Below are 27417 nucleotides of genomic sequence, written 5' to 3'. Positions count from 1 at the left end.
AATAAGAACGATAGGCATGACCGTTTCATTCCTCCTCCAACTGCCTTCTGCTCCATATGACAAACAGATCAGTGCAGGCTTGCAGGTCATCTCTGCTCCTGCTCTCTGATCGAAACATCCCACACAGGACCACTTGCTTCCATAAAAGGTCTTTTTTTCCCAGAGAGAAAAGAGTGATGGTAGTGGCCGTGGCAAATACTGCTGGCCCCAAATGGAAAGAATGCAGCCTATATTGAATTTATATATCGTGCTCCTTCAGCTCCCCATTTGGTTATGAGCGAGTGACTCCAACTGAAGCAATTGTTGTTGTGTGAGCTCATGTGTGAGGAAGTTGAAGGTGCACGTGAACCCAGTGAAATACTTCAGATTCCCCCCCTCATCTGATGGCAATTAAAAAAAGTACTCTTCCCGCAATGGCCCTTACGTAAGAAAACCGGGCAAGGGTCAGGAACCGTTTGCTTTTCAAGACTATTACGTAACCCCTGCAGGACAGCTCGAGGCAGCAAGAGATAGCCACAGCAAGGAGTCCCACGTAGACGTAGTTCCATCTCCCCACATTAAGTTTTACTTTAGTTTCTATAGTTTAGAAAAAAAACCGCTACAATCTCAAATGAAGACCATCTGAGGAGACAGGTTTGGTGTTGGAGATTTGGTTCTTTTAGTTTTGCACTGAAGTTACAAGGCTAACGTAACTTCCTGCTACATCCATCCGTCTTTTTATCTGCTTCTTCCTGCTCAGGGTCATGGTAGGATCAGAGCCTGCTGGGGGAAGAAGGCAAGAATATTATCCAATAAGAATTTTTCGGAGGTGGGAGGAAACCAGAGTACTTGTATGGACAAGAAGTATGGACCAAAACAGTGGTGTCCAAAACACTGGAACAACACATCTGTGAAGGCGTGGGAATATCATATAGAATCTGAATTCTGAACACCTTTCAATGATAACAAGGGGGTGGGGGGGGGGGCTAGATACATAAAAAACCTGGATACAGTAATGTCAAGGCGGGAAATGAGGAGCACATGGCCAGAAAATGTTAATGGAGAGGCTTGACCAATGTCGCCATTGGGGAGAACACACCAAACTCCTCACAGCGAAGATCAAACCAACCCCAGGCCGCCTGGAGCAGTGGGACACACATACACACTCTACCTACTACTCCATCATGCTGTGTTTTACCTTTTATTTTTAATTATTTTGGTTTTTCATTTTCTACTGATCTCTTTCGTCTTTTGTCACTCAGGTCATCACACATGGTGAAAGCGACAGGAAAAGCCCCAAAGTGTTGAGAAAACTCCATCAGGGAAAGGAATAGTCTCCAAAAGTCTCCTTTGGTGGGCTTGTAAACAAATAGTTGTTGACAGTTCCAATGCTGTTCTTTCTTGGCAGCAGGGAGTTGCACAAATAGAATCAGCTCTCAAATGTGGTGTTAACCCCCACTATTGCTTCACAAAAGCAGAAAAGCTGTGTGAACCTCACTTTCATCATCACACACTTGCCTTAAACCATGCTGAGTTGTTATGCAATGTCAAATAGGCTTGTTTAAGTGGGTTCTGATGTATGACACTGTTATCCATAAACAAGCTCAAAAGTGGGGACATCATTCAGACTTCAAGATGGCTGCTACTGCTTCGAGCTATGCAATGTGTATTCTTGGGGTAAGGAGAAAATTGTATAAACTGAATGTTTCATCAAATTATTCCTTTAACACAAACAATCACCGACCTGCTCCAGCTCATGGATCGCGCTCCAGCTCCGATCTGATCCTAATTATCTCAGATCCCGTGAAAGACGTGGGGCTTTTGGGATAATCCGCTGCTCTGTTGAAGTTGGCCGCAAGCTTCGGTAGAGAAACCTGGAACCAATATTCATCCACTGCTGTTTCTTAGCTCTCCGGCCACTTCCATATGCTCTGAAGCCACGCAGCACTGGAGTTAGCCGGCTCAGGACGATATTAGTGTAATATGTAATAAAGTGCTTTTTTGTCACAGAATGAAATTGTACTAAATGGACCATTTCAATTTCCTGGGCTATGCTCAAGTCAAGGTGGGAAAGTCATTAACATCTCCCAGTGAAGGAACTCAGACAGGGCAAATAAGCGGGTTCTTATCATTTTTATAGGGACTTTCAGCAGTTTTTATTTATTTATTTTTGTGTGCTTTCTTAATGTGGTTGGCCATTTCATTTATCATTGGTCATTTCATTTCATTTACTTAGTTTTGAGAGTGAATGGATATTGTTTACTTTGTTTATTTTCTAAAAAAACAAGAATTTTTGCGTGTAGTTTTTATTTATTTTTTAAATTAGGGTGAATTTCTTTACTAGAAACCAAAAAAAGATTCCAGCTATCTAAATGTGCTGATGCGTAATCAGCACATCAGTAGACTCTGCTCAGTTGGTTGTGAGCTTGACTCAGTTGTCATCACCTCTTGATTATTTCAACAGTATTAAGACCTTGATTGATCTGCAATACTACTAGTTCCTGGGCATCCCCTCGACATTTCTATCCTCCTGAGGTGAGCATTTCCTCGGTCTCTGACCAACTTCTACCACTGTACAATCCTGACCAACTGTGTGACAGGGTGGTATGGCAGCTGCTACGTGTCTGATGGGAAGACACTGAAAACTGTCCAAGCATCCAATCATCAGCATACAGCTGCCTGCAATCGTGGAGCTGTAGTGCAAGTGGTGTCTGAGGACAGCAAAACTTTTAGAAATGAAAGCGTGAATGATTTCTGGGACTATACCCCACTCGGGTGTGCTGAGATGACCACTGCTAAATATTAGCATTCAGCTTGATAAACAGTCATTCATTTCCAACAGACCAAAAAAAGGGATGCACAGAAGCACTGATAGCCAGAGCTAGTTTAAAATCTAGTTTAAAGAGATTTTGAATGCTGTGCTGATTACACTAAATAAAGTTTACATAATTTTTTCAGTGTACTGCGGTGGGAAGAGTGCCTGAGGCTGAAATTTCAAAAAAAGCTGAAATACTGTACAAAAAATAGGTTAGCCCTTTTTAGCAAGCTACTAACCAAAATACTTCTCCCTTACATACGCAACACTCATTTACTAGTCCACTAGTCCAAATCACTGCAAACCCTAAAAAACTGCTACAATTTCGGTGCCATCTACTGGTGCTGTGTACAATAACGCTACAGCTCTATTCACAGAACCCAATCACAGGCGAATCTCCAGAAGCTGTCAGCCAGTTTCATAGAAGTGGGGCTCCACTAGACTGGAGTCCCATGATTCATGGAGACAGAGACAGGTCCATCCTTTTTCATCAACAAAGCCTTTCGTCTTCACCACTTCAAACACACCTTCACACAACGTAATCAGTCTTTCCTGACATGCTTTTGACAGCCAGGCCTAGTACTGCTCTCATCTCCCCTGAAGGAGCTGAGCTCATTCTCTCTGCTGCGTGCCAGTTCACAGAACGGTACCGTAAATTCCATCCTGCAGTTTGCTTTTCCACTGCACAGCTACAGCCAAACACAGTAGTCCATGTCGCTGAAGTTGTAGCTTAAGTCGTAGCTTAAATGAACCCTTTTAGTAAGTTATTACTAAAATATATATATATATATATATATATATATATATATATATATATATATATATATATATAAGTATATTATATATGCTTATATATATTACTTATGAATACAACAGATCCTTTAAGTCCTGTAAGTTGTGAGGCGGGGCTTCCATGAATCACATCTGTTGATGTGACCCCCATGACCCTGTCGCTGATTCAGCAGTTATCCTTTCCTGAACCACTTTTGGTAGGTACTGACCACTGAACACCTCACAGGCTCCTCAACAACTAAATATCAAAGATTTTATTACAGCTTACAATCTTTTCAGGAGACTCACTGTCAGTTTGTTTTGCATTTACGATATACAGTGGTCTCAGCACTGGGCTATTGATGACAGAGTTCTGAGTTCAATACCTGGGCTCGGCAAGCTGCCACTGATGGGCCACTGATGGGCCCCTGAGCAAGGCCTGTCACCCTCTCTGGGAGCCGCAGCGATGGCTGCCCACCGTTCTGGGCACATGTGCTCACTGTCACTGTGTGTGTTTGATCATTAATGTGAGTGTGAGTGTGTGTATGTGTGTGTTCACTGCACAGATGGGTTAAATGCTAATAACAGTGGGTACATTACACACACAGTGTATCCTATGGAATGATGAAGCATCTGATGCTGAGGTGGTGGTATAGGGGGCCCCACAAAGGCTTGAGCTGGTCCTGGACATCTGTGTAAAATACATCTATGTTTGTTGTCGGACAATCCCACAACTCATCAAGAGTCCTAGCCGTGCCACTGCGTCCAATGAGCCAAACTGGGACCATGCAAATTTAGGTACAATTTGAGTCACCATAGTTCAGATGAATAGTACTAAACACAATGCTGATAGCTGCAATGTGCAAGTCTACATTCCGGTACTCTGTAAATTTCACACTGTGCAGTAAGGCCAAGGAAGGTATGAGCTTGTGTGATGGGGCGCTCATAAAATAATTTTATGCCCCACAGTGGACAAGCAGCAGAGAACTTATGAATTCTTACAGACTCCTGGAAAACTGTGCATTTTTTGGGCTATGGATTTATGAATGGTATTTTACGATTGTAAAATTTGGGGAAATAATATGTCTCTGCAAGCCAGATTTCAGATTGTCGACTTTCAAAATAAACCAGGAAGCATCCAAGTATAGGATATGAAACGGCAGCACTGTTCATGCTTCAAAACATAACCTAAGACAGAACAGGCTGCTTTAAAATAGCTAAAACCTGCTAAAGAGACAAAGGAAAATACAAGACAAAAAATAACCTCATAACAACAGTTTCATTTTCTGTCAGCTTTGCATTTGCCTGCATGAAGCAAAAGCAGTAATAATCAACCTGCTTTCTTAAACTGCAGGCTAGTAGTTAAGCATACACTCTTAAAAAGTGTATATACAAATAGTACTTTGAGCGATGACCTTTTTACCTTTTATAAATTCTTTTGAGATGGGCTTTTTTCTTAACTTCATAATTTAAAAAGTTATAAAAGTTTCAAAAATCATTTATAACATTTCTCTTAAAAAACAAAAATCTATGCGGTCAAGAGTCCCAGACAGCATAACTGGCCTCACTCTCTTCCCCAGCACAGCAGTCTGTTAGCTGATGCAACTAATTGGGCAGTTAGTGTTCTTCTCCTGGCAGTTGCATTCGTGACAGAAAATATGTGGTGGTGCTTCAGATGTGACCAGCCTTCAACCTCCCAGTACTGACAGCATTGTGTGATAGGGTAAGCCTTAGCTAGTGTGGCAATTGGAAATTACTGCATTGCTAGAAGTCATCTCATACACTGCCCATAAGATCAGCCATTGGCTCATGAACCTGCTGAATGCTTCAGTTTTATTGGCTCATTGTTAAATGAAACATGAAACCTGATGGATTTATTTAAATAGTATATACATGAGGGCGAACAAGGGCATTTCATTTGCAAATAATGTGAAGTGGTAAATCAGATGCAGAGCAGTTTATCAATTTTTCACCACGTTCAAATGTGTGCTTGTTCATACAGTACATTCATAAATATGTAATGTGTGTATTGCATGTTTCTGCTATATCAGTACCACAAAGGCCAAAATTACAATAACAATTAATGCAGAATATACTGTGCAGCCTTCGTGTGTGTCTACGTGTGTGTGCTTGCAGCATGCCAGCAGCAACAACACATGGGTTTTATTTTGACTCCTGCCATTTGACAGTTATCCATACAAGAACGACAATAACAGTATAACTTAATCTAATTTTCCTCCATTCGATTCTCTTATAAGCTTGGCCCTGCTTACAGGCTTTGACAGACATTCTGAATTCATTTGTGGCTCGAGCTTGGCCAGACCAGATGCTGGGACAGAGCTAGTTCATTAGCTCCAGGCTATATGAAGGGAGCAGTTTGGTTGCATTATATGAGATTCAGAAAACTAACCACTGTAAAGCACATATACTTAATACTGTATAACTGCCTAAATGTAAAAAGAGGGTTATATACAGGTAGTGTTGTGGTCAGGACCACTAAAACCAAGTCTGGGTCAAGATCCAGACTGGGACACATTGAGTCAAATCAATCATTCATTATACGTGATAGTGTATATGAATATATAATAATGTTATCATTGAATAAATAATGTTATACTTTAAAACTATATTTTACAGAATCTGTGCTGAACAATATATAGATTAATGTTAAGCTATATATTGTTCAGCACAGATTCTGTAAAATATAGTTTATGAATGATTCATGTATTATAGTCTCAAGCCCTATTCAGATGGGATTAGTTTTACATGGGGAGGTCGGGTAATGTAATTATTACCAGAGCTTCTCAGTGATTTTAGTGCTGTCCAAATGTGCCATATCAGTCATTTTTTCAGACTGCACACTCCAGCGTCACTAAAGATTCCGGCACCTGTTACCTTCTCTAAAACAAGCTGTAAAAATAACCTCAGGTTTTATTATTCCTGTGCAAAACAACAAATGGGTAACATGTCAATTCCATCATATTTTTATGGCTTTTCTCAAGTATGGTGGCACTCTAGGAGGCACTTCACGATTCAGTGTAATGAGACAGATACATTGGCTTGTTCTGTGTCTGTGCCAAATCCAGAAGACAAGCCAAAAGACTCCCCATAGGCGCGATGATTTTGACAGCTTTAGGCAAGTCATTGCATAGTGTGGCCTATAGCCTACATACATGCCTGCTAATTAACTAGAATTTCATTATTACTAATTGGGTTGTAAAGGGGGTGACAGCAGTGCGTAAATCGAGTAGCCACTCCCATCTCATTCATTTATGCCGAGATTTCTTATCCTGTTTGAATCGGTCATAAAGTTTACAGATGTCAAATTACATTGCTCCACTTCCCTGTGTAAACTAATCCTGTCCGAATAGATCTTAAGTCTTACTAAAGCAATGGAACTTCTGGAACCAAATGATGGTAATGATTCTGTGTCCCTTCTTTTCTAAAACTTAATCAGAAGATGCCAGCTGAGCTGAGCCATCATTAAAAGGAACAGTTAGATCATCAATGTGTCCCAGCACTCAGCAACTCCAACCACTGCTCAATTTCTCAGCACATCACAGTGCTCTAGTCAGAATTCTGTATAACTACAGCAAATTAAAGTCATATCCAGACCAGAGAAAGAAGCTCCAGTAGATAACATGTGGCTTGAAATTTGCTGTATTTAAATTTAACTGTAATAGCTGAGCTTCAGAAAGGGTAGTAAACTCATACCAAATGTGAGAAATTTAATGTCCGCTTGAACCTGGCATTTATCGGCACTCTCATTGCAACACATTGCGTAGTGAAGGTCTGCTTTTTTCTATGTTTGCTATGCTATGCTACATGATGCTAAACTGCACTGTGCAGTGTGTCCACTACCCGGTATACAGAGAAAGTAAAGAGTTGAGCTGTTAAGCATGTTGATGTACACCCTTAGACACGACTATTATTTAATAATGATAGATAAAAAGTTTCGTTTCTAATGAACTTTACTTCAGACAGACATGTTGGCCTCGGATGGCCTCGACAGCAATTTCTGTACTTATAATTTTGGTGCTTACTCCCGTAAGTCATTTTAGCAGAAACATCTTCCAATACAGGTTTGCAAATACTTCCTGTAACTCACCTGTTGCTACAAAAGATATCAGCCCTCTTTTACCCGACCCATCAATGGAAATTGACCACCATAGAACCACTACTGAACAGATACTATGTGGGTGGTAACTGGGGGCTAACACAGGTGTACCAGTAAGGTGAGTGGCCACTAAAGCTAACTGTGGAAACCTCTATGGCAATGCCTGAGCAGAGCTCATTAATTATAAAAGCAAGATGGGCTAGAGACAGGAATGGTAAGGCTACAAAGTGTACTTCCATTACATGGTAAGTGTTTCTGTAGTAGAAAGTCAGTATATAATGTTAGTATAAGCTGAGTTTGTGTGGTTGGAGATGTAAAAAGGGTTCAACCTCCTCAAAGTCATCAGATCTGTCTGGATTACAAATGACACATGACGTTTTCCAAGCCAGTCATATTTCTTGAAAAAGACATGTTCCAAGTCAGAACTGAACCCTTTCAGAACCAGAACCAGAACCACTTCTGTGCTGCTATAACAGTTTTAAGTCTGTTGGGGTAAGCTTCTACTAGCTTCACTCTCTGTTCTAGGGGTTCTCTAATTCTTCTTGGTAGTTTTGCTCTAGGTTATCTAGGGTTGATTGGATGAAGCTTGTGGACCGTAATGTTCAAACAGTGGTGTTCTTAAAGGGATTGAGATCTGAACATAGATTTTTTCCATTGTAGAAAATTCATAGTGTTGTTGTTCAACCACTACTGTGTTGTTTTGGCCTTGAGTTTGGGATCATTGACCTGCTGAAAGGTGAAGTTTCTCCCCAGTTTTAGTTTTTTATCAGTCTGGCAATCAGAGGCTATCTTGCAGTATCTCCTTGTAGTTTGCACCATCAATCTGTCCATCCTTCCGTTTTAATAAGATGCCCAGTCCCTGCTATGGAAAAGCATGCAAGCAACATGATGCTACCACCCCTAATATTTCACTGTTGGGATGATGTTTGTTGTACTTTTTAACAGCGTTATAGATTAATTAAAAGTAATGTAATCAGTTTTCCAATAAATAAATAAATAAATACCAATGAACAAATATTTAAAATTTAAATATACCACCACAATTAGTTTTCAGCTATTTTTTATTTAAGCAATAAAAAATGGCATTTGTTAAAAAAAAGCTTTGTTAAAACTAAAAGAGCAGATGTAAGGTACAATCTTTCTCCAGCCTTTCATACTCCAATGAAGGAGTTGCTGACTGACCGGAGAGGCTGTTAAATTAGAACTGCGCTAGTAAGGTTTACCATTTACTTTAAAACCCCTACAGAAATCCCAAAGAAATGAGCAGAATATTCACAATTATGACAAGCAGAGATGTCTCTAGTGTGCATCACTGAGACGTGCACTGAATGTTTTGTCTGCTGAGCTTGCAGGACTGAACCATAACAGTAAAGGTTGTTTTCGGCAGTGACGACGCTTATATTTGACATATGTTGCTGTGCATGAAGAATTCAAGATCTTGGTCACGTCACTGACGGGAAAGGTTGGAAAACTCGCGGATGTGCGCGTCAGATTATCTACTGTAAGGACAATGACAGCATTAAGCAGTGAGAAAAAAGCACAGCGTGACTCTCACTTTGCTCAGACTGATGGGGCACCAGGGTCTGAGCATATCCAATCAGAGTGGCCTTTGCTTTTTGATCTTTTGCTGCTATCGCCATGGCTACTGCTGATGACATGCAGGCTGTGGAAGGACAGGACTTCTGGGAAGACAATGTTGTCGGTTACGGGAACTGTCATTTTAAAAACAGACAGTGAACCTGGCTAAAAAAAGTTTAACAGCAAATGTGGTCCATAAAGACTCAGATCACTTACACATCTGTCTGCTGATGAGAAGCTGGAGAGAGAAAGCAAGAAATACATATACACATATAGATATGTGTTTACATTTAAACACACACACACACACACACACACACACAGCTCCGGAAAAAATAAGAGACCATCCAATGATCAGTTTCTCTGGTTTGACTATTTGTGTTTAAGTAATTAAATGAAATGACATCTGCTCAAAAATAACTGCTCAAATAATGGAAAGAATTTATTGTAATAATAATTTTAATGCAAGCATTTAAAAATCACTATGGTGAAATAACCTTGGCTGCTAATCACAGTTTTCATGTCTTGGCAGGCTCTCCACTAGTCTTTCACATTGCTGTTGGGTGACTTTATGCCAGTCATAGCGTGCAAATTCAGGTACCTCAGCTTTATTTGATGAAATGTCTGGAATAATATGGCTGCCATACACATAGAGATGCAAATTTAAGAAAAAAACGTGCTCTCAATTGTTGAGACCACAGCAATTGTGTATATGTACACACACTCACCAAGCACTATGGGAACATTGTACTTATACTAGTAGGCCCTCCTTTTGCTCTCAGAGCAGCTTTAATACTTTGTGGCATAGATTCCACAAGATTCTTTGAGATTCTGGATCATGTCATGCAGTTCCTGCAGATTTTTGAGGAGCACTCATGCTGCAAATCTCCTGTTCTACCACATCCCAAAGGTATTCTATCAAATTCATTCAATGACTGGGAAGACCACTGGACACTGAACTCATCATCATGTTCATGAAAACGTTTATTAGATGATAGGTAAATTGTGGCCTTAAAGAGATGCACATAGTCAGCAACTATACTATATATAGTTGAGTATATGTCACACAATGACATGTAACATACTATAGGTTATGTTATGTGACCGCATGCCCAGCTTAAACACAGACATCTGAAGCTCCCAATGGCAGCAGCATGCATGGTAGTTGTGTAAATATTGTCATGGTGATAGCATTATTGACTGTAACCAAAGCAGTAGCTTTTTAATACGGTTAGCTGTGTGGCCTGCACTGAAGGTAGTTCCTTTTCTGGAGAAAAGTATGAATCCTGCTGTAGCAAGTAAAGCAGTTCCAAAAAGGTCCAAGAACTGCAGTGGAAAGTTTCTGATGTCATGAAAAAGTCCCTGGTTCCTAAAAGGGTTCCTGCAGTGGAAGCGTATCTAATGTGTACTTGAAGAGGAAGAGTGACAAAGAAAAAGGAAGAGAGAGAGAGAGAGAGAGGAATAATTCAGGCTGGTGCGGACGTTGTCTCAACATCACCAGAGAGGCTGTGGAGAAGGGACTTCTGGAATCCTTCTTCAGAAGATTCTGGAACCAGGAACTCCAGCAGCACGTCAAAGACGCAGTACACAAGATGTCTGTGGATATAACAATATTTTAATATTATGGATTTAATTATGTCACGATAGTCCTTCTTTTGGTGATTATACATGTTATAACTCATAAATAAATAATCATAGACCATTAAGAAACATTAAACCAAACTAGAAAACCCAAACCCTAGTATTTAACAATTACAAAATACACCATAGTTTGGACAAAAGTATTGGGACACCTGCTGATTCATTCTTTTTTTTTTTTCAATACCAGGGCTATTTAAAAAAGAGTATCCTGCTTTTATTGGAATAACTGTCTCTACTGTCCAGGGGTGGCTTTCTGATACTTTTTGGAGCATTGCTGTAAGGATTTGATTGCATTCAGCATGTGTGAAGGCCTCTTTTTGTCCTAATTAATACTAAATACCTAAATAATAACCCTTGTAAACTAATTTTAAACCATTCATAAACTCTTTATATAGATGCTGGTGAACTGTGCCTGTTTACAGATTTACTGTATTAGCAAACAGCAATGAGCTAAATTTGATATTATTATTATGAGTAGTAGTAGTAGAAGTAGTAATAGTAGTAGTAGTAATAGTAGTAGTAATAGTAGTAGTAGCAGTAGTAGTAATAGTAGTAGTAGTAGTAGTAATAGTAGTAGTAGTAGTAGTAGTAGTAGTAGTAGTAATAGTAGTAGTAGTAGTAATAGTAATAGTAGTAGTAATAGTAGTAGTAGTAATAGTAGTAGTAGTAGTAATAGTAGTAGTAGTAGTAGTAGTAGTAGTAATAGTAGTAGTAATAGTAATAGTAGTAGTAGTAGTAGTAGTAATAGTAGTAGTAGTAGTAATAGTAGTAGTAATAGTAATAGTAGTAGTAGTAGTAGTAGCAGTAGTAGTAATAGTAGTAGTAGTAGTAGTAATAGTAGTAGTAGTAGTAGTAGTAGTAGCAGTAGTAGTAATAGTAGTAGTAGTAGTAGTAATAGTAGTAGTAGTAGTAGTAATAGTAGTAGTAATAGTAGTAGTAGTAGTAGTAGTAATAGTAGTAGTAGTAGTAGTAGTAGTAGTAGCAGTAGTAGTAATAGTAGTAGTAGTATAAGCTAACATTCCAAGTTATTTTTTTTTTTAGAGAAAGCACAGACCTGCAGTGATACGCTGCTGTTTGGTGTTTGTCATTTACCTGTTGATGTGAGGGTCCTGCAGAGACTCCAGCATATGCTCCCAACTCAGTCTGTATTTTTCAAACCCTAGTATATCAGGAATGAGCTCTGGAGAACAAATAACACACACACGCACACACACACACACGCACACACACACACACAAGGAATTATGAGTATATGAAACTACAATTCCTAACATACAATATTGTAAACTATCACTGTCATATCAAACCAGGCCACTTATTTTTTAGAATTTTACATAATATGGAAACTGCAGGTGCTATGCTGTGTATTCTTTGCTAATGAACGGACCAATAGAATTGTTCCAAAATAGCTCAAATGTTTTATTAACCTTTACTTTGTCTATTGGTCATTCTGCTGGTGCAAATTTCAGGTAGAAATATTTCACACTGCACATCCTAAAATAGATCAGTATGTAGAAGCTGTTTTCTGTGTGCTACCATGTTTTCTATCACTGTGAAAAAGGATCTTTTGGTTCTTGTTGGATGCACTGCATTTTTTTCCTTTGGGAGTGTGCAAGCTCATCAGAGCTCATCGCAGGCTGGTGGACCAAAACAAAAAATAAAAAAAATCCCTTGGCAAACCCTTTAGCAAGGTTAGCATTAGCTAGGTTACAGATTAGCAAACTGGTGCTACTGTTGCAGCTGCTAAGCAAACCAGCTGCGATTATCATCACAATCAATCTTGAATGGGACAAAACAATACTGGCGTATACAGCATTACACACCGATCGAGTCGGAACAGAGCCACATCCTCATCCATCCTGTCCAATGTTTAGAGGTCTCTTAACTGTGGAAACACCTCACCAATGTTTACAGATGTCTTCTTCCCGGTCTGATCAAATAACCTTTTAACCTACAATGTGATTTCCTGGATTTTTTCTTCACATTTTGTCTCTCATAGTTGAGGTGTACCTATGATGAAAATTACAGACCTCTCTCATCTTTCTAAGTAGGAGAACTTCCACAATCAGTGGCTGACTAAATACTTTTTGGCCCCACTGTATATAGCACATTTAATGTAATGCAGCAATACCATTTAGAAATCATGGGTTTTATTAGGCACGCCAATAAGAAAAGAAAACCCAGTGTCCATCCATGATCTCAAAAGCCACTTGATCTGCTAAAAGTGAGCATATGAGTTAGTAATGAGGTGTTTTTGAGGTGTAGTCTGGCCAGAGGAGGATGGGTCCCCCTTGTGAGTCTTGGTTACTCCCAAAGTTTCTTCCACCAGCTCTGAGGGAGTTTTTCCTTGCCACTGTCGCCGTTGGCTTGCTGACGGGGGTCTTTGACCCTTCATGTTATTTCTTCTTTCTTCTTTGTCTCTGTCCTTTATTAAGTACTAATTATGTAAAGCTAATTTACATTTACAATTATGTTAAGCTAATAATTAGTTGTAAAAAACGCTATACAAATAAATTTGACTTGACTTGACTTTTGCACCTAAAGTTAATAATCAGACCTGGGAACAGTTTCATGAGGCAGTCCAAGCACTGCAGACGAGTCTCCTCCCTCTGTTCTGGGCTCCTCTCGAGCTGCAGGCCCACAGGCAGATCTCCTCCAGGCCACACAGCCTCCTGTAGGACCCGCAAGTAGATCACCCAGCACGGGGCACTGGTCAAGTGAGCTATACCAACCTCCAGCCACCTGAAGAGCCAACACAGAGTAGAAAAATACTGGTGGATCCTTTCCCCTTGATCCCTTGCGAGACCTTCAACTTACACAACTGATTCTCATTTGTTCCAGACTCTTGTAAAAGGCAACGACTCCTAAAGCCTAACAAAAACCAGAGAAACATAAGCTGCTGTTGAGAGCTGTCACAAGAAATATCAGTCAGTTTCGAAAATGATGTTGACATGTTTCTTGTTCACAAATACAGTAACATTTAAACAAAGCTTGTGCTCATATCTGTGTCTGAAAGTTAACTCTTTACAATGTTAGAGATGCATGTTGTTTATATAAACACTGTGCAAAAGCTTTAGGCACCTGTGAATTTAAAATGAAAAAGCTAAAAAAGTTAAATTAGAGTTTATTTATTCTGTAACACTAATATTAGAACAAATGATATTGATATTAATATAAAAAGTAGTGGTTTTACATTTACACTGTGTTCATTGAAACATCTCCAAAGCTCTCCTTATGAGAGTCTAGTATTATTTATAGTTGTCATCCAACACCTGGTCTGGTAAATCAGTGCTTGATGTTGAATCAGGTGAGCTGATGATAAAATTAAACACATTTCAACATGAGAATTCTTGTACTTATACTGTATACAGATTTACTGCATGTTTACCTGTATCTGTGCAATGTTATTGCCAAGGTAAATGTTTTTAAGTAATGTGTTTAATGTTTAAACAATATAGATATATGACTTAAGTGAGACATAAGTGAAGAAACTAATTATTATTAATAAAAAATAAAAAATAAAATAAATGAATTAGCTAATGTTGGTAGTGTCACATGGCTAATGTCACAGCACTAATAAGACTGGCCTGCATTAGTCTAATGAACATAATTCTGCACTGGACACAAATCACACACATAAAAAAACAACAAACAGTGTAATTGGTTAAAGGGTTAGTTTGCATTTTGCAGTCTTCTGCAGTATCAGTTGCTAAGGTCAGAATTGTGTTAATGATTAACAAACAATATGTTGTGCAGTCCTGTTGAAGAGTGCTGTTTTCATCTCAGTGTTGACTTCGTCTCAGTTGTCTCGTCTTCTAGGCTTTCAGCACGCTGAGGTTTGTTTTGGTAACAGGCGGCACCATGTCTCGTCCCAGGCTCGGTTGTGCCGAGCGATGAATATTTAATCTCACACCCACACTTTGCTTACAAGTCAAAGCATACGGGTATAGAAGTAGCCATCGCACGCGTCCCTTAAGGCAAAAGCATGCAGACGAATACAAAAATCGATATGAATAGTCACACCGAAAAAACATCTACTCCTCAACCATTCAGGCAAAACCCTCACAGATCCTAGAAGAAGGTGATCCTGTAACTGCCCCAAAGAACAAAACGTTAAATAGACGTTTTAATAGTCAGAATACACTAAAATGACTCATAAAGGCCCATAAATTCAATTTAGGGGTACAAAATCCGACAACAAAGATTTCAACTTCTTTCACAGCAGGCTTATGCAAGCTTAAACATGACCAATCCATCAGATCTGACAGGAGCAAGACAAGACCAATGAACATTACAATAACATCTCACAGATGTTCTTATGCAACTCAGAGAATTCCATGTAAAAAAAAGGAAAACAAAACATCTGCAATTACAACAGTCCCACCGTCCCATCTCCTGTCAGTCAATGAGCTATCTGTGCGTTCCACTGCATCTAATTGAATTAGCTCCTGTAACTAATTTGACTTGCCTGCTTCCAAATAAAAAAAAGGTTACAAAGACTGCAGATGGGACTGCAGAGATCCAAATCAAAGGAGCAGGAGAATGAAAGTGAGGGGACAAAAGAACTAATAAAATAATGGATATTCTCCTGATTTTGTTTCCGTTCAGTTACAGGCCAAATGCTAATGTTCACGACCTGGTGTCCATACGTCTAATAAAGCGCTGTCATGTCTTGTTTCACCATGAGGTCTGTGTTTGGGCTGAGGGGCTATGACTGTGACTGTCCCTCTCAAAAAGTTCAGGCTTCATGGTAGCTGCTACTATTGATATCAACAATGCACTGCAGGATGGTGGTAGCCTAGTAAGCCAGCAACCAGAAGGTCATGGGTTCAAATCCCAGGACTGACAGGTTCCCCCTATTTGTGCCCATGAAGTAAGGCACCTAACCCCCTCACTACATACTCAAGCAATGCTGTGCTGCTGTCTATTCAAAATGACAAGCTTCTGTCTATTCAAAAATATGACCTAATGTGGCTGGAGATTGATTGGCTACATTTACAGCAATGGGAAAAAAGAATCTTCATCAGATCTTGGTCCCCTCATATTCCTATAGCATGGACATCTGTTTATCAGCATCTGGACAGGTATTTGTCCACGTTTACCCTGAAGACCCTGAAGACCCTGAAGTTTTTGTGCCACAAAAGTAGCTTCAAGGCAAAAGTTGCCACTGAATGGTGGCTAAGGCTTAGTACCATGTCGAAGCATGTCCATAACAGTAACAGTAAAAGCTAGCCCGACAGGGTTAGTTGAAAGACAGTGTTGCAGCTATGCCCCGCAATGAAAACAATGAGAAAAAATAATTTACAACAGTTAATTCTTTCGAATATTTGATTCCCAGATTCATCAAAATATACTGTACAGTAGATGCCCTGTAAATAAACATACTGCTCTACATTGTAGTTACACATTTATTTCATCTGTACTGTTCCAGACATGAGCCATTAGGCCAGGACTGTTAAATCATTTTTTTTTCAATCAGATTCATTTTGTGTTAAGATAACAGAGAAACAGCGGCTATGTCCATTTCAAGCTCACGGCGTAGCCATTACTAGAATAGTACATGGGGTGGTATGCCAACTTTTCAGCACTGTAGTATTGTCTTTCCTGTCTGGTTCAGTGTTACAGCATGACCTCAGCAATGTCTAGCCACAGTCCCTGAAGACCAGCGGTCACTTTGTCTTACATGTTAAGACAAATGTAGCACAACTGCTGACCAGTGCATGTTGTATTATTAAAGAATGCAGTTAATCAGTCAAGACAAGGTTGGTGTCTGAAGCAGAAGCTTGCAATGTGGGGCCCATCTCAATATCTCATACATACGTATGGAGAACTGCACATACAAATTGGCTGCTTGTAGGCTGCATCCCAAATCACACATTAAATACAAGAAATACATTAAATAGTCATTTCAAAAATAGAGCACCAACATTAGAAATGCATTAATTAGTGTAGTATATATAGTGTAGAAGTGTGTGGTTTGGGTGCAGGCACAGGCAACAGAACAACAGATGATGCAGCAATGGCTAGATGGCATAGCCTCGATAAAATAAACATTCTGTGGTTTAGTTATTGCTTTGTGTTTATTGGTAATTATAGCCCACAGTGAAAATAATTCACAGTAAAAGTAAACAGACTTTTAGGGCACTTTGTTTGCAGTTTGCTTCTTTATTTTTGCACTGGGGCTGCAATGCTAATATAGCTGACAAAAAAATCAGTCAGTGGCAACCCATGACTAAGAGTGATTTGTACCACTATAATATATTCACATGTATATTTGTCCATAGTTCTGCCCATATTGTGTATATATTGTATATATTATTGTACATTCTGCACTTCTGGTTAGATGCTAAACTACATGTAATTGCCTTGTACTTGTACATGTGTAGTGACAATAAAGTTGAATCTAAATATATAATAGAAATGAGAGCAGGACTGTAATACTTAATGGTTTTTGTGCTTCCCACGAAAATTAGGCTTTCTCTGAAGACCTAGAAGGACCTCACTGTGAGAATGTATACAGCAGTACACCATGTACCAATTAGTGTTGCACTTTCGGTGTGCCTTAATTATCGCACATTTGCCCCAAACTGCGGACAAAAATACCTAACCAATAATGCTAATTTCTGCTAGCGCTAATGTTAGATATTAGTAGTGTGTTTGCACCAAGCTTGGCTTTGTCTATTTCAATACCACAGCAAAAACAATCCTGACTGGACAGTTTTTAAACATTGAACAACCACACTGAACATTTGTGACTGGCACAGATGGAATTTGGCTTCTGCATTTAGCCCATCTGTGCAGGGAACACACACATACACACCAGCAAAACACACACAGTGAACAGTGAGCACACGTGCCCGGAGCGGTGGGCAGCCATTGCTGTGGCGCCCAGGGAGCAGAGAGAGCTGCTCAAGGGCCCAACAGTGGCAGCTTGCCGAGCCGTTTCCACAACTTAACAATGAAATAAGAGTATTACTGTAATTCTCAATGTTGTGAAGTTCCCAAGAATCAGAGATCATGATACCATACATTTGAATAAAAAAAAATCAATTGCTGTTCAGCAACAAGAGTGAGATGAAGCATTTTGTTAATAAAGTAATATTATTAAACTTACTCCCAACCTCAACCTGTTTTGGCATGTCCCCAGTGGTGCCCAGCCTGGGAATTAAAAACAGACAGGTAAAGCATTGACCTGGGGTCTAACATCAAGTCCAGCAGTGGCATATAAGCATAAAGCGCCATCTAGTGATTATTATCTGTCAGTATAAGCTTTCTTATATAAACTCAGTGGCATTTTGATCGTAGAACTGAACCAGCCTATAAGTAGGAGAAATTGTTGCTTCTAGTGTTTAGAAAACCACGGGGTGATTATGACCCATCGCATCATTAGCCTTAACAAGCTTGCTAGTGTTCACCTTACTGAACGCAATTCCCAAACAATAACGGTTACGAACATTTTGGTGAAACACGCTCACCTTGAACTCTATGTCAGCTGCAGTAGTTTCGGTTCCTATTGGTACCATAGAACACTAGTACACAGTCACATTTTTAGTATTTAGTTTTGACCAAAGTATGACATCCCTACTTTCCAATGATGCTAATTTCTGCTAGCACTCACATCAGATTCACGTAGTATGTTCGCTAATCTTGCACTAGGCCGGTGTCTACATAGGCATCACATGACTAACAGTCCAGACTGGGCAGGTTTTGTTTCCAACCACAAGTTAACAACAAAATAAGAGCAGTACTAGTAGTAGTAATAGTAATGCTAACACCTAATGTTTATTGTAGTTCCCAGTAGGAACCATTAGGCTTTCTTTGACCTTTAGAAGGACCTGAGAGTTCCCCACTGTGGAAATTTACAGCAGTACACCATGCACCAATTAGCGTTGTGCTAAATGCGCGCCTTAATTATCACACATTTATTTCAAACTGTGTAGAAAAATATCATCAGTTGTTAAGTAATCTTAAATAAGATTATACGATTGTGTGGTTTCTGACACTGTATGATGTACTGTTATCTCCATCCATTTTTTTGCAAACCATCTCTCTCCCTCTCTCTTAAATCTCAACCCCACTATTATGCAATCTGTCTCATAATTCTACACTGATTTGTACAGACCCGGCTCATGTTTGAGTACCGCAATGGAGTCCATAAACATGGAGAAAGTCTTCAAAAACGCAGCGAGGCATGCAGTGTTCTGCAACGGGCTGGCTGCACACACTAATGTTTACTTTTCCAGATTTCCACTGTGCAGGGTGCTCCCCATGACTATGAATCTGTGTGTGTGTGTCGTGACTCCGGGGTCGCGTGCCTTCTCTCCAGGAATAGCAGCCAGCATGGAAGCCGTTTATTTTAGCTAGCCACACGCGTTCTTTGACACGGACATATGCACATACACAATTAGATGGACACTCACACCTAAAAATACTTCACACACGTTCTTACAGCACTGTGCAGAAGGCAGAGAACAGCCCTACTCTATTTAATATCCAGTCAAAATGGGTATTAAGCACAGTTTAAGATCAAACTCATTTTAAGGTGAAAGATTGAGCGCACTTTACTGTGATTGCAAAGCAGTACAACAGAAGTCAACACACAAGTGACAACACACCCAGAGCAGTGAGCAGCCACCTTAGTTCCCACTGAGCAATTGGGGATTTAGTGCCTTGCTCAAGGGCACCTGGGGATTGAACCAGCAACCTTCCAAGCTCAAACACTCTTCTCAACCTTTAGGCCACGGCTGCCTCTGCAGAGTTTATTGGGAAACTATATGAATTTTCTTTCATTTCCTTTACCTTTGCTACAGCTTGCCTGACTTTCCGTCATACCAAGGGCCGATTCTGGTCTTTTTTGGGGGAAGGGGCTCATTATTGCTGGTTGGCTTTCACGCAGAAGAATTCTATTCGAACCGTGGATCAATTGTGCAATTTAGAACATAATTTTTCTGCCTCCATTTTTGCTAACTGGTAGGACCTATGTTTCCATCAGTGTATTGCTTTTCCTTATTTTCCTTACATTCAAACACTCAAGCAGTGAAGTACAACGCTTTCTGGAGTTATGGCATTTCACCGTGCAGGAAAATCTGCATGCAAGGAGCCAGTCTCACAGGAGAAGATGCATGCAGGTAAGTTGAAGCAGTTACATGACCGATCAGTGATTATCTCTGGATAATCTCTGGATACTAATACAATTAAAAAAAAACATAGAAAAACCCATAGATTTTTTCCCCCTCATTTCCTTTCGGGGCTCCAGAAAAAACTCTTGAAAGTGGGCATGGCAGAATAAGGTGGGTAGGAACCCAAATCATAGTAGCCCCCTATAGAACAATTATTTCACAACAGTAGTTGACAAATGGCAACAGATATCAGTCCAAAGTAATTTGATTGCAGCATTACAAAGGAGCCGGGAGCTGATTGGTCAGGGAGTCAGACTTGATTATAAGATATTAAACACACTATAACAGTTTTAAGAAATGTCTCTACTAAACTAAATCAATCAGTCCAGAATGTCTAATTATAGAAACTACTGCTAAAAATAAAGAGATTTTACTGAACGTATTAATCAGCGGCTCATCTTATCTAAACTGTGTGCTTGGACTTTTCTACAAACACAAAGGTTGGAACAAAATTGATATTGGCTTATACTCAGCATTACGAGATTTGGATCAGATCCGGGGGCAAAATATCCTGATCAAGACATCCCTAGTTTCCATAAATGGACTGTATGGAACAGGGAGTAAACAGTGTGTTTTGAAACTTTAACCTGGAAACTTGAAACTTGGTCAGAAAAAAGGAGGGAAAATGTAGTTTATTAAAAATGAACTTATAATAAATAATAAATATGAATAATTTGTTCATGGAGTTTGAGAAGAACATGCAGACCCACACCGCCATCAACCCACCAACATAGTCTGGAACTTCATCAACACACACTGCTGCAACAGAGCATACCATATGCTGTGTACTCGTACAGATTGTGCCTTCTTCTCACAAAAAGAATTGTAATGCTTGCATGTGTCTGAGTGTTTTTGTGTGTGTGTTTTTGTGTGTGTGTTTTTGTGTGTGTGTTTATGCATTAGGATGCTGCAAAGAATGTTAATTGGACTGTAACTGAAACTGTGAAATTGAGAAACTGAGGTCAAGTCCACAAACATAAGGTCAAATGCCAAGACTGAATTAGAGAGCAGAGTCAAACAAATTGCTTTAAATGCGACAAACATATTAGATATCAGGAACTGGCAAACAGCACCTCCAAACACTTAGCATATTCTTCTAAGCTCTCCGTAAGATCATATAACTACACAATGTGTCCTGGGAATGGCTTATATATATGAGAGAGAGAGAGAGAGAGAGAGAGAGTGTAGAAATTGATACCTGAAGGCCTACCTTTTCAGGCAGAGGTTTGGATATTCTTCCAAACAGCATGCTTAAAACACAGGCCCTGTTCACTCCTGTCATTAAAAAAACATGTGTCCTGGGTGATTCAATCACTAGCCAACACAAAGTACAGGTGTGAAGGGGATTCCGTTTGTCTCAAGGACACATTGTAATCCGATCACTCCAACCACACTCAAAGTTGGTCAGAGACGCATACGGCCACATTATTCTTGCGGTGTAAACGCCAAAGTGCCTTGATACATCCCAACAGCAAAGCACCGGCCACATAAACCGCATCGCTGCCCTACTGGACAATACTAAATCCTCTCCCAGTTGGTTGTAAGTTGGGCTAACAGACAATGCAATAGAAAACTCTCAAATAGCTCTTACTGGAACAAGAGCAAGCACCCGCTAGGACTATTTTGATGTCAAAACAAAAGCAGCAAGAGAGTGACAGCACTAACATGCACATTGCCCAGGGATGATTCTAGGGGACTGTGACTAACAGGGGCCCTAAAACATTATTAACTGTAATTTTGGCAGAATTGTGGGGTAATATTTTTTCTTGGGGTCAAAATCCATGACGGTGCCTTGGGCCATGCCCCTCCTGCAGTGGAAAGGATGCGAGAAATCAGATCACAAGCGGTCACAGGATCTGCATTTAAAATATATGTTTATATGTTTACTCATTTTTACATTAGGGTAAATTAAGCAAATTATGCAGTACAAATAATACAGTAATTGTGCATTAAAACATGCAAAAGTCTGTTTTTTCAGGGCTGTCATGGCATAATTGGGCACACTTTTGCATACAACTGTATTTGTGTAGATGTTTTAATCAGCGTATTAAATTATGCAATGACGGCTAAACAAAACAATTACAAATTTAAAAACTTAGATTCTTCAAAGCAGGCCGACTATTGCTCTTAATGCAGCACTACACACTCTGAGGTGCTTCTCCAGCAGGCTTGAAGAAGCGCCACAGGCTCCTACTGGCTGCTGAAAACCAGTCTGTGTTATTTAAATTTGCATATGTGTTGCATTCTCATGGTTTTCATTTCATTTTTACAGTATTGTTCACTCATTCTGTGTGTATCTATGTGTATGGTGGTTCTGGACTTTTTAAAGAACAAAAGAAACACACACACAAACACACACACAGTGGACCTCACTCTCCTCTCCTGCAATAATTCTCATCCCTGGGACTCCACAGCAATCACATCATTGAGAGAACATAAGAGAGCATTAAAGGGTATTTGATTGAGGTATTTGTCACAAGTCTCCATTTCTGCCGTTTTCACTTGCGCCCACGATCTGGCAGTTGTCCCTTACATTGTGTCATCGCCTTATGATGGGCGAATAGCAGAGTGGTCACCTTATTGACTTGTATTTAGTAATGTCTAAACTCAGAGGTATTGTTGAATTTTTTAGCCTATTCAAACTAGGTGAGGTTTTTCTTGGGTAAATAGCAAAGCACTTTTGTAAGTCGTTCTGGATAAGAGTGTCTGCTAAAAGCCTTAAATGTAAATGTAAATGATGAAGGGACCAATAGAAAAGCTCCAAAATGTTTTTTTTTCCATGGACTTCCACTGAAAGTTAAAATGTTTTTTTTTGCTTCTCCTGTAAAGTTGCCATGTGAATGATACAAGGTTTTTGAGTAACAGTGACGATATGCATTTTCACAAACCTTTGACTGGTGCTCTACATAGAGAGCACCTTTTTTTCAGTGAACTTTTTGGAGGATCTCGTGGCGACTGCCTTAATTCCTAGAGACGGTGTGTTTATGTGCAGAATCGGAGCCATAGTACACTGTCCTTTAGAGGAACAGTCTGAACAGTCAGAAGGGATCAGTGGAAAAATCAATTATCAGCTCTCTGAATGTGCTGGCTCCACATCACATGATGTTGCCACGTTTTCCTTGACTGTGAGATAAGTGCGTGCCAACACATACCGCAAAACACGAAGTTCCTTTCTGGGTTTTTTTTCTTTTTCTCCTTTCTCCGCCTCTCGTATCTCACTCTCCATCCTTTATCTCTGTCTCTCTCCATCGCTCTGCTAAAAATGAAACGTTTTATTGAGTTTGATCCATGTCGTAGTACCTTTTGCCAACACATAAAAGAAAATATGGCCTGGCACGGACTAAGCAACAAAAAAAACCCAGCCTGAGCGTTGGGTTACATAAGCCTGTTCTAGCACAAGTATAAATAGAGGAATAATAAAATGTGACCTTACTATCCACTGCGGCCATGTCAGCTTTTTATCTGTCAGACGGAGAGAGCATATGGTATCAAAGGAAATCATCCTTTTTAACATTTCAACAGTTTGGTGGTTCAGGTGCTACCTGCATTGATATCAAGAAACTGAAGTGCAAGGCAGTGAGCAAGGGTTGATGGAAGCAAGCAGAGGCTGGAGGGTGTAAGGCTCCTGATGTAGCTGAACTGGTTTAACCCTTAGTCCTTGTCCCGGAGATCTACCACCCAATTCAGATCCAAAACACCTGGTTCTAATACTCAGATGCCCTTGAAGGCCTTCATTATGTGGATCAGGTGTGTTAGATTAGGGTTGGAGCTAAACTTTGCAGGCTGGTCGATCTCCAGGACCAGATTTGGGTGCCCCATGAATGCCTTAGAGCCCCAAGCCATTCATGGGTGTGCTTTGCCACCTTCATATTTAGGTCGATAGTGAGCCCATTTCTGGTCACAGTGTGTAAGTGTTGCATATCTATGGAATTTATAGAACATAAACCTGATGCTGGGAACATTTACACACTTAACCAACATTCCTGCATTAATGAGCTTTGACAAAATTAATGTAAATATTGGGGGCAAACAGAATATTTGAGAATCTCCATCAGATACCACAACTGTCAATGTATACAGGTGCTGGTCATAAAATTAGAATATCATGAAAAGGTTCAAATTATAAAAAAATTGAAACTTGTATATTATATTCATCCATTACACACAGACTGCTATATTTCAAGTGTCTTTTAATTTTGATGGTTATAACTAATGAAACCCCCCATGTTGGCCAAATAACAAGTATGAACATGAAAAGTATGAGCATGTACAGCACTCAATGCTAATTTGCGGCTCCTTTAGCCTGGATTACTGCAGCAATACGGTGTCACTTTTTGAATGGAATTACTGAAATGATATTTTCATGATATTCTAATTTCATGACCAGCACCTGTAGATACACCATAAGCCCTTTTGCTCAAGAAGTGTGTAGAAATTCACCAGCTTCTTTACTTTCACTGGAAAGCAGGTATGCCTACAATAGCCTCGCCCAATAGCCACATGACACTCAATGAAAACTGGTCTCCATGTTGTAAAGTCTCTGTAATGAGTCAACAGTCTGTCAGAAAAGCTAAGCCAGCACGAATGAACAGTCATTGAGGGAAAACAACCTGCCATGACCCAGTGCTGTGGGTTTCAGTGCTTAAGCTTGGAAAGGTGTTGCCTGTCCCCCCCAAGGACCTCAGAGAGAAGCGGCCTCAACCACAGGGCCTCAGGGAAAGCCACCAGAACCTCGAAGCAACAAAGACCAGGGAAGAGAACCACAGAAGAGGCCACGCAAGGTGCATATTTGGGACAGCACGTAGGGCTACACTCCTACATATTGCAATTGTTATGTCTTGCACTGTCACTATATTGTCACATAATGTGTCATACATAAAAATGATCATGATAAATGGACCAATAGAAATGCTTAAAAACAGCTTGGAATACATACATACATTAACGGTTAAGAAGTTTTTTTTCCTTCTCCTGTAAAGTTGCTGTTTTGTAGATACAAGGTTTTTGTATAACAGTGACAAGCATGATTTGTATGGAGTGGACAAGTGGAGTAAAAGTGAACTACACCCTCTCACCTCCCAGATGTAAAAATAACAATTCTCGCATAATGCTTCAATAAAGGCTTAAGACTCTGGTTGATGTTTGTTTACCACATAGCTCTTTTATTTCAAACAGTGATATATAAATAATTACATCAATCAACCATAACATTAAAACCACCTGCCTATTATTGAATAGGTTCCTTGTGTCGCCACAACAGATCTACAGGTGTCCTGAGGTGTCTGGCACCAAGACATTAGCAGCAGATCCTTTAGGTCCTGTAAGTTGTGTGGTGAAGATACTCCATGGATCTCATCCGTGTGTCTTGGGTTACCATGATCCTGTTGCTGGTTCACCAGTTGTCCTTTCTTGGATCCCTTTTGGTAGGTAATGACCACTGCATACCAGAAAGAAAAATCCCAGAAGACCTGCCTGATGTTGTGGAGTTTTTCACTTCACCTGTCAGTGGTATTAATGTTATGGCCGATCGGTGTACATAATATAGTAATTTAAATTTCAGAGTAATACTCTGCTTTAAAATATATTTTAAAGTAACCCTAATTGCAGCACATCTGCAAAGACGTGTCTGGTCCTGATTTGTCTTGATTATCCCCATTTATCTGTTGTCTGTCAACTGGCACTTCAACCTTTGCAGATCAGGGTGCTGATGTAATTGACTGTGGTGGGGGTCTTTCCCGGCAGTGCAGCAGAGAGCTAGCACTAACGGTAAAGCCTGAATAGGATCTGACAGGGATCAGATATGAGCAGAAAGAGAGCCCGGGGGGTGAGATGGCTGTAAGCGCTAAGCTCATTGTGTTGGCTTCTGTGATATGGTGGGATTTCTTCATGGTGTCCGTGGCAGCCGATTAGCTCTTTCATTGCACCCCCTCATGCAACTTGCCAAAGAGTTGCTACTAAGTGAACTTGTCCAAAGGACATCCACATATTGCCAAGACTGAGAACACACAATAAAGGGCATCTGAGAAGATAACGGGCTGCTTTGTTGGTGGTCGATGAGATGAGTTGGTGAGAAGGGTAAGAAGACAGACCACTATGCTAGCCAAGTGCGCTTTTACTGAATTCACCACATTAGCTGGATGGTTTGGACGAAAATCTAAGATCAGTTCCTGTTAGCTCAAATGAAGCTGATCAGTCAAGACATGTTTAAAGTCTGAAGCCTGGTTCTTTGGTTTTGTAATGGAACTACAAAACTAGAGGCTATTATTGCTATAAATGTGGTATGGATGAACAAAGTGAGGCCCATCAATAATATCCTAATAATCAATGCATTTTACATGATATGTTTTCCCCTTCACTGCATTTCTCCATGTTCAGTGCAAACTGTGAGGCTTTAATCTGGGCTAACATGTAAGCAGTACCCTTGCCAATCACAAAGTGGTTTGCTCCACCCACACTACATTAACTAAACTAAGCAATCTCCACTGTTTCCCTCTGTTCAGTTACAGCAGCTCAGTGTTTCCCTTTAGGATTTTTTTCAGCAGAGGAGAAGGCAGGCAGGCCCACAAGTTCATTTTTACACTTCACTTGCATAATTGAAATTAAATGAAATGATTGGTATCAGTTTACTCAGTTCACAAACTACCTCCTCACAAACTGGCAGTTTTTGTGCTGAAAGATACAAGCTGTACAGTACAAGCTGTATAGTAACACTAGCTGAGGCATCCTGACCTCAGCATTTGCAGTCACATGTGGACCACTGTGTCTTTCTGTGACTATATTTTAATGTAGTACTATCAAAATGCTGCATTATGATGCACTTAAGAACTGAATGTGTCATATTTGTCCTGTTTAATACATCATATTTATATAAGATAAGATAAGATAATCCTTTATTAGTCCCGCAGTAGGGAAATTCTCAGTGTCACAGCAGCAAGGGATAGCAAGACACTCAGTTACAAAAATGTAGATAAATAACTTACACTATATACACACAATATAAATAAGAATTAAAAAGGCAATAACAATATTATTTTGCTGTCGTGAAGCACTTGTGTACCTATGTGCCTGCCTTTATTATAAACAATGATAATAAAAAAAATTAAAGTTTTTATAGGCAAGCCTGTTCACTGGGTGTCCATCTTTGCAATGTTGCCGGGCAGTTATTTCCAGTCACACAAGACCAGGCATCCATCTCTATAGATGAGGAGAGACCAAAATACTCACAACTGATAGTCAGATTAGTTTTACAAACTCACTGATAAATCTGACAAAAACCTCATGAGTAGTTTTTGTAGCATTCGTCTCAGTAATAATTTTTGGCTACATGCGATTGCGCA

The 27417-nt window shown here is 39.8% G+C and overlaps 1 protein-coding gene across 1 annotated transcript in view; it reads right to left on the bottom strand.

Annotated features, from left to right (window-relative positions):
• Positions 1 to 10726: 10726 nt before the first annotated feature.
• snx19a (sorting nexin 19a) overlaps positions 10727 to 27417 on the bottom strand; it is a 40525-nt gene continuing 23834 nt past the window's right edge. The window contains exons 9-11 of the mRNA XM_072692794.1: positions 13459 to 13643; positions 11994 to 12081; positions 10727 to 10856 (exon numbers count right to left, since the gene is read on the bottom strand). Of these exons, the coding sequence (XP_072548895.1) occupies positions 10727 to 10856; positions 11994 to 12081; positions 13459 to 13643 (403 nt within the window). The remainder of the gene's footprint in view (positions 10857 to 11993; positions 12082 to 13458; positions 13644 to 27417) is intronic.

The sequence above is a fragment of the Salminus brasiliensis genome, chromosome 1 (assembly GCF_030463535.1).
Source record: "Salminus brasiliensis chromosome 1, fSalBra1.hap2, whole genome shotgun sequence".
Lineage (NCBI taxonomy): Eukaryota > Metazoa > Chordata > Actinopteri > Characiformes > Bryconidae > Salminus > Salminus brasiliensis.
Note: the sequence above shows the minus strand (reverse complement) of the source record. Positions and strands in the feature narration are given on the sequence as shown.